Here is a 14,281-nt window from a genome sequence, read left to right on the forward strand (position 1 = left end):
GCTATACCCTCGGGCCGACCAAAGCCTTGTGAGTGAATTTGGTAGACTGAAACTGAAAGAAGCCTGTCGTATATATGTATATATATATACTGAACCACTAAGTTTCAGGGACGTACACAACCCAACACCAGTTGTCAACAGTGGTGAGGAACACACACATAAAGGCTTCTTTCAGTTTCCATCTACCAAATCCATTTACAAGACTTTGGTCGGTCCAGAACCATAGTAGAAGACACTTGCCCAAGGTGCCACACAGTAGGACTGAACGTGAAATTATGTGGTAGGGAAGTAAGTTTCTTACCATGCAGCCATGCCTGCACTTATAGCTAACAGTAATATACAACATAGCCATGTTTTACATCAGTAATCAATATTCCACACAAATCTAGCGTTCATTAACAATAACAGGGGATGTAAAATATTTATTTATAAATATCTAAAGGCGGAGTAAGTTGCTTGTACTCTCTCTATAGACATAGAATTTTAGGTTTGTTGGAGAGACAGTTGTTATCTGGGTTAGTAAAATGTATATAGTAGCATGTGTGTGTGTGTGTGTGATGAAATAATAAATAATGGTTTACGGGAATTGAATCCACGCCAGGGACCAAAGACATTACAGGAAAAAAAATTGGTGATAAAAGAAGGATTTTGGTTTACGGGGTGTCAATCCACGCCAGGGACCAAAGATAATAAATATAGAAAGAAAAGAAAGCAGAGAGTGAAAGATACGGTAATTGATGATAGAAGAAAGAAATTTTGGTTTACGGGAGTTTAATCCACGCCAGGGACCCAAAACAATACAACATAAAAAGAAGTAATGAATAAAATGAAAATATCACAGAAAGGGGTTCTGTTGTTGAACCAAATAGTAAAAACAAAAAAAAAACTGATGACAAATAATGGACTAAAAGTAAGTTTGACTCTCCAAATGACAAATAAAGGATTTAAAATAGAGCTTAATTTTATTCATTTGTGGTACTTGATAAAACTCAACATTTCACAACCTCAGCGATTATGAAATCTGACTAACATATGTGAGTGTGTGTGTGTGTATTAGACAGACAGATCAATATTGTTTCTACTCAGAGACCTTTACTATGGCAGAAAGGGATCAAAGGGGTTAGTTTTAATAGCCATAACATGGTATGATCGTCTATCTTTCTACTTAGAAGACAAGGGAGTAAGAGACTGTATTGAAGAGAAGGCATGCAGCATTGGGGGAAATACTGAACAAGTGTATCTAGAAAATAAAGGCTATGATGTTTGTACATATGTGTGTATAATATTCAGGGTGCGATGGATAAATTGTCACCATTTTATATTGTTAATTTCATGAATGTCAACTACACAGTATCGTAGGGTCAGTTGGGCACCGTCTGTGAGAAAAACAGCACCATGACGCACTTCACTCTGCCAGAAATTTTGAAATGACATACTGTACTGCTTGCCATTCGTGCCAGAAGCTCCACTACGAACACTTCAGAGTGTTTGGATGTCAGTCTGAGAACAGTGCAGAGGATTTGGAAAGAGTTTGATGAGTCTAATGGTGATTACAAAGGTACAGCAGCTTGGAAAACTCACTCTGATTGTACTGATAAGAAATGAATTACTGAATTTGTTGGCGAGATCCAGACCATGATTGACAACGATCCCTTCAAGTCAATCAAGTCCATCGCCAGGTCCAACTCAGACACATGGGAGTGTCTGGGTTTCTTATCAGGCAGGTAGTGCATGAAGATATTCGGTATTCCTCATACAAGATGAGAAAGGTCCAATGTTTATCCCAAGCCATCAAGGACAAGAGGAAAGACCATGCTACAAAAGCTTTTGAACAAACTCAAGCATACCCTCCAACCGAACATGCTTTGGTTTTTCTGAGACGAGAAAGATTTCTGCTAGGATCAGATGGTAAACACACAGAACAGCCGTTGGCTTGCCATGTCCCCAAAACATGTACCAAGAGTGATAAAAATCAAACAACATGGTGTTTGGAGTGATCACTAGTGATGGCGACGTTATGCCTCCATTTATCTTCCCACAAGGCCTCAGACTTAACATGGAGGCCTACATCAAGTGCCTGGAGGAGGTAATGCTGCCCTGGGTCAAATGGGTAGCTGCTGGAAGAGCCTATGTCTGCTAACAGGTAGGAGAACCCAGTCATGGATGTCAGACAATTTCTGCGATCACACCACCCCTAACATCTGGGGCCACCTAATTCCCCAGACTGCAGCCTACTTTGATTATTATATGTGGGGCGCAGTTGAGTGAGAGATCAACAAAACTCCTTGTTAATACCAAAGATGATCTGAAAGCAAGGCTTATGACAGCATTCACCAACTCAAACAAGGAGACCATCCAGAAGAGTTGCAGGAGATTCCAAAGTCGTCTGGAGACTGTGGTTGAAGCCAATGGCAATTCTATCGAATAAATTTAGTCATTAGTATTTCAAGATATTTTTATGTAATTTTGATAAATATATCTGTTAAAATAAGATGAGAGTGTTACTTTCATTTTTGCGTAATTTAGACAATTCATTCACCACACCTTGTATATGTGTATGTAGCTTGACACCTCAAATACTTTACATATCATTCAAAGGAAGTGCATTTGACAAATATATTCATATATACATAGACAATGAACAAGATTTTTATAAAGAAAACGTGTATATTTATATACATGGAACTTAGCACGTTTTGAAAGTCATAGCATCATCGTCATCATTATCATCATTGTCCTCCAACTCATCATCATACAAAAAAAAAATTAAAAAATAAAAACCCGATTATCAAGATATGCTGCCATTCATAACATCACAGTTGAAATTGGAAATAAGCAGTTGTGGTGGGGGAGCAGTGCATTTAGATATGGAGAAAAATATATATACACCAACACTGCTATGTGCATCTCCACACACACACACACACACACACACACACGTATATACATATACAGGTAAGAGCTTCATTTCACCACTTTTCACTAAGAGTACACACATACACATACACACTGAAAAGTTCATGGGCTGACGATGAGGGAGTGATGCTCGAGCTGAGAAATCTTACTTACATTCATTTCCCCTCTTCCTCTTAATAACTGCATTGTTTCTTCCCAGTAAACTGACATGTGACTGTTCAGAGAAGACTTCAATAGTAACTAGTACCAACTTCTCTTGAAAATGGACAATATTTGGCATCGTGGTGTTATCGAGCACCTGCAGAAAAAGACTTCAGCCCCCCAAGGACATTCATGCTGATATGAGTTGCTGCGTTAGATGACACTAGCTTTATGAACAGAGCAAATGTAGGTAGCTGAATTTGGTGGGGGAGGTCTTGAGGATGACCCAAGGTCTGGATGTTCTGGCAACTGTCACCACCAAAGAAAACATTGTGTTCACTACATGGTGAGGGATGACAAGCAACTGTCTATAAATCAAATAGCCAATGCTATTAATATATCCCATGAGGGAGTTGAGAATATTCTGCACAATGAATTTGTGCATGATGAAGGTTTTTCTGCTTGCTGGGTACTACATCTTCTGACACCTGACCAGAAGTGTACCAGGCTGGTCACATCACAGGAAAATCTGACATTGTTTGAGGCAGATCCAACTGGTTTCCTTGAAGGTTTCCTAACCTGCTTCACCAATGGGATCCAAGCGCTGCAACACTGATGGAAGAAGTGTGTGGAACACAAGGAGGACTGCGTTGAAAAATTAGCCTTATTTGGTCATATTCTATGAGTATCTCAATCAGCCTATGAACTTTTCAACCAACCTCCATATATATATATATGTGTGTGTGTGTGTATGAGAAGACCCGGCAAGCCAAGTGAGATCGTTGCCAGTGCCTCTGGACTGGCTCTTGTGCAGGTGGCACATAAGATGTACCATCCTGAGCGTGACCGTTGCCAGTACCGCCTGACTGGCCTTGTAGGGTTTTCGAGCGAGATCGTTGCCAGTGCCCCTGGACTGGCTCTTGTGCGGGTGGCACATAAAAGACACCATTTCGAGCGTGGCCGTTTTCGTGCGGGTGACACGTGAAAGCGCCCACTACACTCTCTGAGTGGTTGGCGTTAGGAAGGGCATCCAGCTGTAGAAACTCTGCCAAATTAGATTGGAGCCTGGTGTAGCCATCCGGTTGCACCAGTCCTCAGTCAAATCGTCCAACCCATGCTAGCATGGAAAGCGGACGTTAAACGATGATGATGGTGATGATGATATATATATATATATATATATGTATATACACACACACACAGACACATGCAATTATGTCAATGTCTGCCATTTTCCAGTTTGTGCTGCATTATCAGAAAATGATCGGAACAAGCTGAATGAAATTACTGTAAACTACAGTCGACAATGAACATGAAACACTACTCTCTACGAATTGTGAAACTTCTCATTAATGAGCCTGTTCATTTTGAAATAAAAGCAGCTCTAGTATAATAAATACTATCAACCACATACACTTAGCATATATGGTTCATGTATTTCAAGGTGGCTGCAGTAGCATGGTAGAGTTTATACACTTTCAAACCACCAGGTGTTAAAACACCTCAACACCCAGTGCTTTGAGAGTGTATATACTCCACCAGAAAATATATGAAGCATATATACATTAAGTATATGTAATTAATAATAGAAATAATAATTGTTGTACTCCTGCTAAATCTAACTGATATGCATTCATTAGTATCTCCAAATAGTCATTTCTATATCCACCGTACGTTCCATTTTTGATTGATTTTTGCCCTATCCAATATTTCATTCTTTACTTTTTTTTTCCCCCACAGCCCAAACTTCAAATTCTCCAAGTCAAACACACATACATACCTGCCTTTTATATACATATTTATACACAGATGCATGTACACACATACACACTCACTCACTCACATGCATACATACATATGTATGTATGTATAATGTATATGTACATCACATGATATATGGTCCCCTCTGCTTTTTCACTCAACTGCTCTTCACTATTCCTTTCTGTGTCTTCAATAACTATCATCTTTCAATGAGAAACCCCCTCCTCCTCGATTTAAGGTTAAATTAAAATCAATGCTAACATTTTTCTGCAACAATTGGAAAGACAATGAAGAAAGAGGTTTAATAACCAAAAAACACATCACATTTTTACACCCCCAGTTTATCCATTCCCTGTTTTATACACAACTTACAAAACCATAAAAAATATAAAAATCGTCAAAGAATCCAAAAAAGAAAAGGAGCCTTTGTCCCATTTACATTCCTTAACAGTCATTCTGCTATTTTTTCATCTTACAAAAAGAAATCATTCACGATGAATCTAATTCGGTTTCAAAAAGCAGTCAGTCACCATGTTTAAAAATGCAAACCTTGTTGATGTTGGTAATGCAGAGTTCATTCATTTACATGACGAGGTTATTCTATGTAATTATTTTCAATTGGCTGTTTTCCTGATGCTCTCTGTTAACTTTATTTTACTAACATCAGGAAGTGAATGGTAGGAAGGAATGAAAGACAAAGAGGCAGATAAACAAGCAGGAAGACAAGCAAGCTGGTTAGAACACCTTACTTTAAAAGCTCCCTTGTAGCTGATTCCTCACCTTTCTGTGAACAACACAAAGAATTGCTGTAAACAAAGAGAAGACTCCGGAATAATCTTCGGAAACAACACTTTCAACAAAGAGTTTGAGGTACAAAGTTCAGTTGGTCATTACAAATAGTAACATTATTATTATTAGTTGTTGTTGTTGTTGTTGTTCATTAAGAGTTTAGTCTTGATGTATTGAATGAATGAACCCTTATAAAACATCAGCAAGAAATCAAAGTTAAGGTACATGTATGTTTTCATAGAATAAAAATTTTTCAAAGTAAGTCCACATTGGTTTAGCAACATGGAAACAGAGTTGTATTAGTTGTCATGGCTGGTGAGGTTTCTTCATTTTTTTTCTTTTTTTGTCCCCTACCCACCCCCCAATCCATTAAGAACTAGAATGGGAACAAGGTGGGGAAAAAGAAATAGATGGAAAAATGAAGAAGTGAGAGAGGTTAAATGTGTTTTTACTTTAATCTGAGATCGATGAGCAAATTTGGAAGACAGAAATTATAAAAATAATGGTTTCAAATTTCGGCCAACAATTTTAGTGAGATTACAATGTCCTCAATGCTTAACTGGTACTTTATTATTTCATTGACTATGAAAGCTGAAAAGCAAAGTAGACCTTGGCAGAATCTGAACTCAAAATGCAGAGAGCCGGAAGCAATGCCACAAAGCATTTTATCCAATACGCTAACAATTCTGCTAGCTTACCACCTTCGGGGTTTTAAAAATAAAAAGAATTTCTAACATGTGTGCAAGGCCACAGATTTGGCTGGGAAGGAACAGTCAATTACATCACTGGTATTTTATTGTTCCCAGAAGGATGAAAAGCAGAGTTGACCTCATTTTACCAAATTCCATCATCCACAGCATCACAATCGTAATAATTGTTTCTAGCATAGGTACAACACCACAAATTTAGGGGTAAGAGTAGGGGTGGAGTTAGTTAAATCAACTCAATGTTTGACTTGAGCCTTATTTTACTAACCCCAAAGGAATGAAAGGCAAGGCTGACTTTAGCAGGATTTTAAATCAGAATGTAAACTGCCAGAAGAAATACTGCAATGCATTTTTTCCAATGATCAAGCAATTCTGCCAATCTATCACCCTAATAATCACACTAAGGGAGTTAGACAACTATTTTCTCTTGTTTTCAAAAGGTTGCCAATCCATTGCGTTACTACAGTCTGCCAGACACTAAGACGAGTCAGATACATCGATCTAAGCGTCAACAAAAACTGTGTCAGATGAACAAAAGTAAAGTAAATAATTTGTTTTGTTTTTTTTAAAAAAAATGCATGTTGTGAATGTCAATAGAGAAAAATGTTAATGAATGTTGAATTCACTGGAAACAAATAAGAGATGTGTAGAAACAGTTCTTTTGAAGGACTCACAGACAGACACACATATATCGTGTGGTTTGTCATCTTCATAGAACAGTTCATCAAGGGAGATACACACATACACATGTCTGGCGTGTCATCTTCATAAGACTGTTCACTGAGGGAGAGATACATACATGTGATGTATCATTTTCATGTGTAGATCAGTAAGGGAGACATACACATACACATGTGGTTCGTTATCTTCAGAGGTTCACCCAACTCCATCAATGCCTTAAAAACTGAATATCTGTGATTTATTAAACACCAGTAACAATGTTCATAACAGAAGCAAGGATTATAATAAAGATTTAATTAGTTTAAACACAGATTCTAATACGGGAACAAAATCCCAACAACAAATGACCACACCAACATCTTTTAATATGCACTTTCAGCTCGTGTGCAGAACTAAATAGCAGTGGTCAAAGGGGGCCAGCTACGGACACCAATAATATTGATGAGATTAACAGAGTATTTAAGTAATTATCTTCCTCTAAACTTAACTTTATCTATTTTGTTCAAATATATCTGTATTAACAAGTGGTAATGCCACAACATTTACAAGTCCACTTGTTGTTGCTGTCAATGTTGCTGCCATAGATTCATAGAGCAATGTGAGATTGTGGTGGGACTTCTATGATGCCATTGTAATGTAGTTTATGATGTAATGACATAGTTATGATACAGCTATGAAATAGCTATTAATATAATTTATTATACAGTGACATGTCTGTGATGTATTATAGTTTTGATATAGTGATGTAGCTATGAAATGGATATGATGCAATTGTTATAAATGCATTTTATAGTTGTGATATAGCTGTGAAGTAGCTGCAATACAATGATATAACGGTAAAGTATATGTGATGTAGCTGTGGTAATGTAATTGAGAGGTGAATGATTGTGTTATTGGCCATCTTCTTTCATTTATAATATTTTTTGGAAAACCACAATGAATTTCAGATAATACAGAGTTCCATCTAGATGGACTAAAAGGTACATCTTAATGGGATAACAATTAGATAAGGTTACGTCTAGATGAACTATCATATATATAAAGATACATCTGGGTGAACTAACGTCTAGATAAAGATATATCGGGGAAAGTAACATTGAGATAAAAGTACATCAGGAAGAAGTTAGATATGAACAGATTTAGTTCTAGATTAATTATATCTTGAAAAATTACATCTTGATAGAAATCACTGAAGAAATATCCATTTCAGAAAGAACACCTATTTAAAAATAAACTGAAAAAGGCTCTAATCTTGGTGGAACTATTATGAACAGACTGGTAAGTGAAAGGCTACAGGAGTCTTACTGATGGTGGTATCCTATGTTTAACATCCAACATGTGTCAGGAGGCCACAAGACATACATTTGCATGTATGTGGGCGCAGAGAGGCCAAGACTAACAATACCCTCTCTGCCTGCCTCGTCCCTCAGGGAGAAAACAAAACAGAAAATTAGCTTACAACTAAACAACAATCCCTTCCCTGTTTTTTGTTTTTGTTGTTGCTGTTTATTATCAGTTCTTGGTTTGTATTGGATTTCAAATCCAGCAAAAGGAAAAGAATTCTGCAGTTATGGTGGTAGTAGTAGTTGTAGTAGTGGCATTGGTGTTAATGTAAGTGATGTAGGTGTCAGTGCTGATACTTTACATAAGACCAAGGTAACCATTTGGCCTCTCTTCAAAGTCTACATCCTCTTCTGGCACGTCATTTAATGCAACTGTTGAACAGATATTTAATGGCATGTCTGCATAGCTGTTCAAGGGAACTCTTTCGTTTTTCGGGTCTTGGAGACGAACCTTGTTTGTCTTTACTAGCTTTTTATCTGTATCAACAAATAATTTCACTACTGTCGAGTCCTTCTCCTAAACACAAAACAAAAAAAAAAAGAAAATTCAGAAATCATTTTATATATATGTATATACATACATATATTTAGACACAAACAATTACAGAGGTATCAAGTTGTTGGACCAGGTAATGAAGGTCACTGAGAGGGTCATAGCCCAACTAATTAGGGAGAGAGTCAGCTTAGATGAGATGCAGTTTGGGTTCGTGCCTGGGAAAAGCACCACTGATGCTATATTTCTGGTAAGACAGCTGCAGGAGAAATACCTAGCCAAAGATAAACCTCTGTACCTGGCTTTCGTTGACATGGAGAAAGCCTTTGACAGGGTCCCCCGCTCCCTTATCTGGTGGTCAATGAGGAAACTAGGGATAGGTGAATGGTTAGTGAGAGCTGTGCAAGCCATGTACAGGGACGGTGTCAGTAAGGTGAGGGTTGGCAACGAGTACAGTGAAGAATTCCAGGTAGAGGTAGGGGTCCACCAAGGTTCAGTCCTCAGCGCCCTCCTATTTATCATAGTCCTCCAGGCAATAACACAGGAATTCAAGATGGGATGCCCCTGGGAGTTCCTCTATGCTGATGACCTTGCCCTAATTGCTGAGTCACTATCAGAACTAGAGAAGTTTCAGGTAAGGAAGCAAGGACTAGAATGGAAGGGCCTTAGAATCAACCTAGCTAAAACCAAATTCCTAATAAGTAGGAAGGTAGACAAAACACAAACCCCTTCAGGTAGATGGCCCTGCTCAATCTGTAGAAAATGCATAGGTAGAAACGCTTTAAGTTGTACCCAGTGTAAGCTATGGACACATAAGAGGTGCAGCAATATCAAAGTGGCAGAGCAATCCACAGACACGTGTACCCTTAACGTAATTATCAGGGAGATTCAGCATGACATAGGGTATGACAAGGCTGGCCCTTCGAAATATAGGTACAACTCATTTTTGTCAGCTGAGTGGACTGGAGCAACGTGAAATAAAGTGTCTTGCTCAAGGATACACCGCGTCGCCGGGAATTGAACTCACAACCTTACAATCGTGAGTCGAATGCCCCTAACCACTAAGCCACGCACCTTCACAACCAGCTACACCTGATCAAATCCACTAAAAAGGCTTTGGTCAGCCTGTGACTATATTAGACGTTTTCCCAAGGTGCCATGCAGTGGTAGTGAGCTTGAAACTACATAGTTGAAAAGTGAATGTCTTAACCACATAGCCATGGATGCATCAAGAGAAGACGAAGAATAGAAAATAGAAAGATGTGACTACTTACATTTCCGGTGTGAACATACTTTTTGGAAGAAGGACATTGTGTAGGAAGGATGGTTTCTTGGGAACTGGTTTTATCCTGTCGAGTGTGTCTGGCCAGAATAAAAGCTAGTATAACAAGAACTGCCAGAGCCAAAGGAAGGATGACAGATAGTGAGATGATGACAACTTTTTCCTCTTCACTGGACATGGCCACTCTTTCTGCATTTTGGAAGAGAAATTTACATGAGTGAGACAAACGCACAATAATAACAACAATAATAATGGTGGTGCTGATGATAATGATGATGATGAGGAAAATGAGGAAATCAAAGTTTCATAAAAAAATTCCAGTTAATAGAATTATGGGAGGTAATGGGTTAAGATTATGAACCTCACAAAAGTAATGGTCAGTAACTGTGATAATGAACTGGATAGGTATTGTATAACCTAGGCAAGCCTCTCTCTGTGTGTGTGTACATACGTATGCACATATATATATATGTTTGTTGCGAGTGTATGTGTGTGTATATATATATGTATAGGCGATGACTACTGACTGAGACCTTTGGAAATGTGCTGTGCGTGAGAAGACCCAGCAAGCCAAGTGAGATCGTTGCCAGTGCCCCTGGACTGGCTCTTGTGCGGGTGGCACATAAGATGTACCATCTTGAGCGTAACCGTTGCCAGTACCGCCTGACTGGCCTTTGTAGGGTTTTCGAGCGAGATCGTTGCCAGTGCCCCTGGACTGGCTCTTGTGCGGGTGGCACATAAAAGACACCATTTCGAGCGTGACCGTTTTCGTGCGGGTGACACGTAAAAGCACCCACTACACTCTCTGAGTGGTTGGCGTTAGGAAGGGCATCCAGCTGTAGAAACTCTTCCAAATTAGATTGGAGCCTGGTGTTGCCATCCGGTTTCACCAGTCCTCAATCGAATCGTCCAACCCATGCTAGCATGGAAAGCGGACGTTAAACGATGATGATGTATATGTGTGTATCTATATATGTATATATCTATGTATGTATATGTATGTATGTATATGTACACTTAACTGTGTGTGTGCATATACATCTATGCATATATGTATATGTATCTGAATGCATGTGAGTATACTATACATATATTTCTAACAGTAGTTGAGTATGCATATGTGTATATACACACATATACACACAGGCATACAGCACTCTTAGACATATATGTATGCTAACATACATTTAAACACACATACACGTGTGTTAGTGTATGCATACATCCATGTATGATTTTGCATATGTGTATGCATGCATACACATATAACAGATACACACACACACACACACACACGCATAAAACATGTATGTTCATATACATCAACTCATTCCCATTGGTCCAGCTGAAAACACTGTCTCAATTATATGAAGAGCATCATAACAGCAGGAAGAGGAGAAGACTAGCCTCTAATCAAGGAGGCACTTGAGTATGTCACATCAGCTGAAAGAGGAGGAGGCTAACCTCTAACCATTACATCAAGGAGACACTTGAGAAACTAAAAACAGAATATATGTTTATGACAAACAAGAGCTTAGCTGGAAGTTTTAACCCTCAAACCCAAAGTATTACAAAGTAAAATTCTAGATTCTGAAAAAATTGGCAGCGATCTGAGTCATTGGTAGCAATTAGCCGGTGATAGGAGAGTTCCCAGAAAACATCAATAAATTCAACCGACACAAGGAAGGAAGAATCTAGCATTTTAGGTCTTGTCTCTTCTTCCTTTCAAAGTGAGGTAAGAGAGAGTGAGAGAGGAAGACAACTTGCCTGCAATGGCTCTCTCTGTCTTCCTCTCTCTCAGCTGTTGTGCAAAGGCTCAGAATCTTTAGATCAGGGGTTGGCAAAGCGATCAGTATTGACTCTGCAGTGGCTATGTATCTATCCATGGGGCAAATAAACACCTGAGCATTAAGGGAGCTGAATTTTTAGTGAAATAAACCTAGAAGAGTTCTGTAATTTAAAGTTAAAATTCACTAATTTTCAATCAAATATCAATGCAATAACTAGTATTCACCCAGTACATATTTCACATTAAATATATGAATATAATATGACAACTGAATCTTTATTGTTCTTTATCAAATTTCAATAAGTATTTTCATTAAATTTCTTGAAATATTCCTAATTAAAAACTAAAAAAGACAAAAGAATGAAGGAATTATTGTATTGAAATCATGAAATTTTTTATTAATTACACATTTTCATTTTATTTTAGAAATTCATTTGATGGGATTCAATAAGTCTTCAGTAATTCCATGAAGGGGTCATTGATATAAAAAGTTTGCTGATGCTTGATTAGATTCTTCTCCACCACTCATGACCTTTTAATTCACCCAATGTTTTTTTTTTAATGTTCCAAAATAGTAGAGCCTCAAATCCCAGTGATGATCAGAATAGTATCTAATTACATCTACCTGGACTGTACTTCCCAGTGATAGCTACTTATATATAGGTGGACTGTACCTCACTGAGTTGTCTACTTACAACTAGGTAAGATATATGGTGCGTATATTTTCTATAACGTTAGACTGGTAAAAGTTAAAGTGACTAGGGAATAGGAGAAATTTATGTTATATGAGGGACCATATGGAGCCAAGAGAAACCTAAAAGATCCAACATTCATTCATTTAACAAGAGACATTTCTTACCCTTCTCAGAGTTCCTTGACATAACAAAACCTTTCTCAAAGCGCTTTAATACAGCATCTGTAATAGAGAACAATAGAAGTTCAGGTTAGACAAACAGCACTTGACTTAGCAATTGTGGGTGAGGTGGGGGTGGGGGAACGAGAATATTATAAATTTAAACAGGACATGTTTTTCATTGTAATTGTAATAATACAACAATCTACTTCCTGTCCAAATAATATTTTTAGAGACATTTATGAACTGAGGAAATATAATAATTAATTTATTAAATTAATATAACATTGCTATATATATAGCATGATGAAAACTGCATCACAAATACTATGTTTCCTATTTAGAGTCCATGACCGCAGCCACTTGGCTGAAACACATAAATAAATAAATAGGTTAATTGCTGACCCGCTAACAAAGCTCAGGCAAGACCCATATTACAGTACTGCTCATATTTCTGGGAACAATGGTACTGCTGATGCACAAACATCCTGGGCTTATGTTGGAATACTCAAATATGTAATATCTTCTTCAGCTCAATGAATATTTCATCTCAATCAATTGCCAGTCTTTGACCAAACTCAAGTCTTAGACCTATATTGCAATACTGCTATTGTATACATATTTATCTACATTGGTGTACTGTTTACATGAATGACAGTGCTGTTACTATATACACATTTATCTTAAATTTATACTAGAGTACTGCTCACATATAAGGGACAGTTCTAATAAATGTACATATATCCAAAGACTACATCATAAATGAGACTATTATAGCAATAATAAGCTACAATTGAGTCAAATAATTATGAAAGCAAGGAAATATAATGATATATAGCTATAAAGTTATCACAATTAAGAATTTTAAAGACATTTCAGTTCTTACAAAGGGCTAAACAGCTTCAGATTTTAAAATATATCTCAGGATTAGGAATGAGCTTCTGGGAGTCACTTAGAAAAAAAGTGTGAAGGGAAGAAGTTTAGTTTTAGAAAAAGGAGTCAGACAATTCAGAAATTTTGGTTTACCTTTGTTATGTCCAGGCTCAACTCTGAATTTAAAGTTTGTGATTTCTGATGGAGAATTAGAATGGTACTCAACAAAAATCTTTGAGCTACATGACATAAACGTCTCGGGTATGCGGTTGCCACAAAATACAGTCTTTAGATTATCACAGCTGAAAGATAAACAATATTTAGAAAATAATACTGATGTAACTCTATTGTATATGAGGTTTATATAGTATATAACAGGACGGAATATATCAATTCAATTAATAAAGTAAGTAACAATATTCAAACTTTTGCGTTTAATCAAAACAGGATATTTTTTAATATAATGCTTTATTATATTTTTCAGATACACCATTTCTATATGTTGTAATTATTGAAAGATTAATACTAGTGAGATTATGAACCCAGATATTTTCAGCAAGCAAAAGAGCAACAACCCACAATCAGTTCTTTTGAGATGTGTGTGTGTGTGTGTATGTGCGCATGTATGCCAGAGAGAGAGAGAGAGAGAGAGA

At 37.4% G+C, this 14,281-nt stretch overlaps 1 protein-coding gene across 1 annotated transcript in view; it reads right to left on the reverse strand.

Moving 5' to 3' along the window:
• The window catches only part of LOC106883038 (uncharacterized), a 46,799-nt gene that overhangs the window by 856 nt on the left and 31,662 nt on the right, over positions 1-14,281 (reverse strand). Inside the window, exons 4-7 of the mRNA XM_014933900.3 lie at positions 13,782-13,930; positions 12,762-12,818; positions 10,106-10,302; positions 1-8,855 (exon numbers count right to left, since the gene is read on the reverse strand). The exon at positions 1-8,855 is cut by the window's left edge and continues 856 nt beyond it. Coding sequence (XP_014789386.1) covers positions 8,637-8,855; positions 10,106-10,302; positions 12,762-12,818; positions 13,782-13,930 — 622 coding nt within the window. The 3' untranslated portion in view covers positions 1-8,636. The remainder of the gene's footprint in view (positions 8,856-10,105; positions 10,303-12,761; positions 12,819-13,781; positions 13,931-14,281) is intronic.

The sequence above is a fragment of the Octopus bimaculoides genome, chromosome 26 (genome assembly GCF_046866305.1).
Source record: "Octopus bimaculoides isolate indiv1 chromosome 26, ASM4686630v1, whole genome shotgun sequence".
Classification (NCBI taxonomy): Eukaryota; Metazoa; Mollusca; class Cephalopoda; order Octopoda; family Octopodidae; genus Octopus; species Octopus bimaculoides.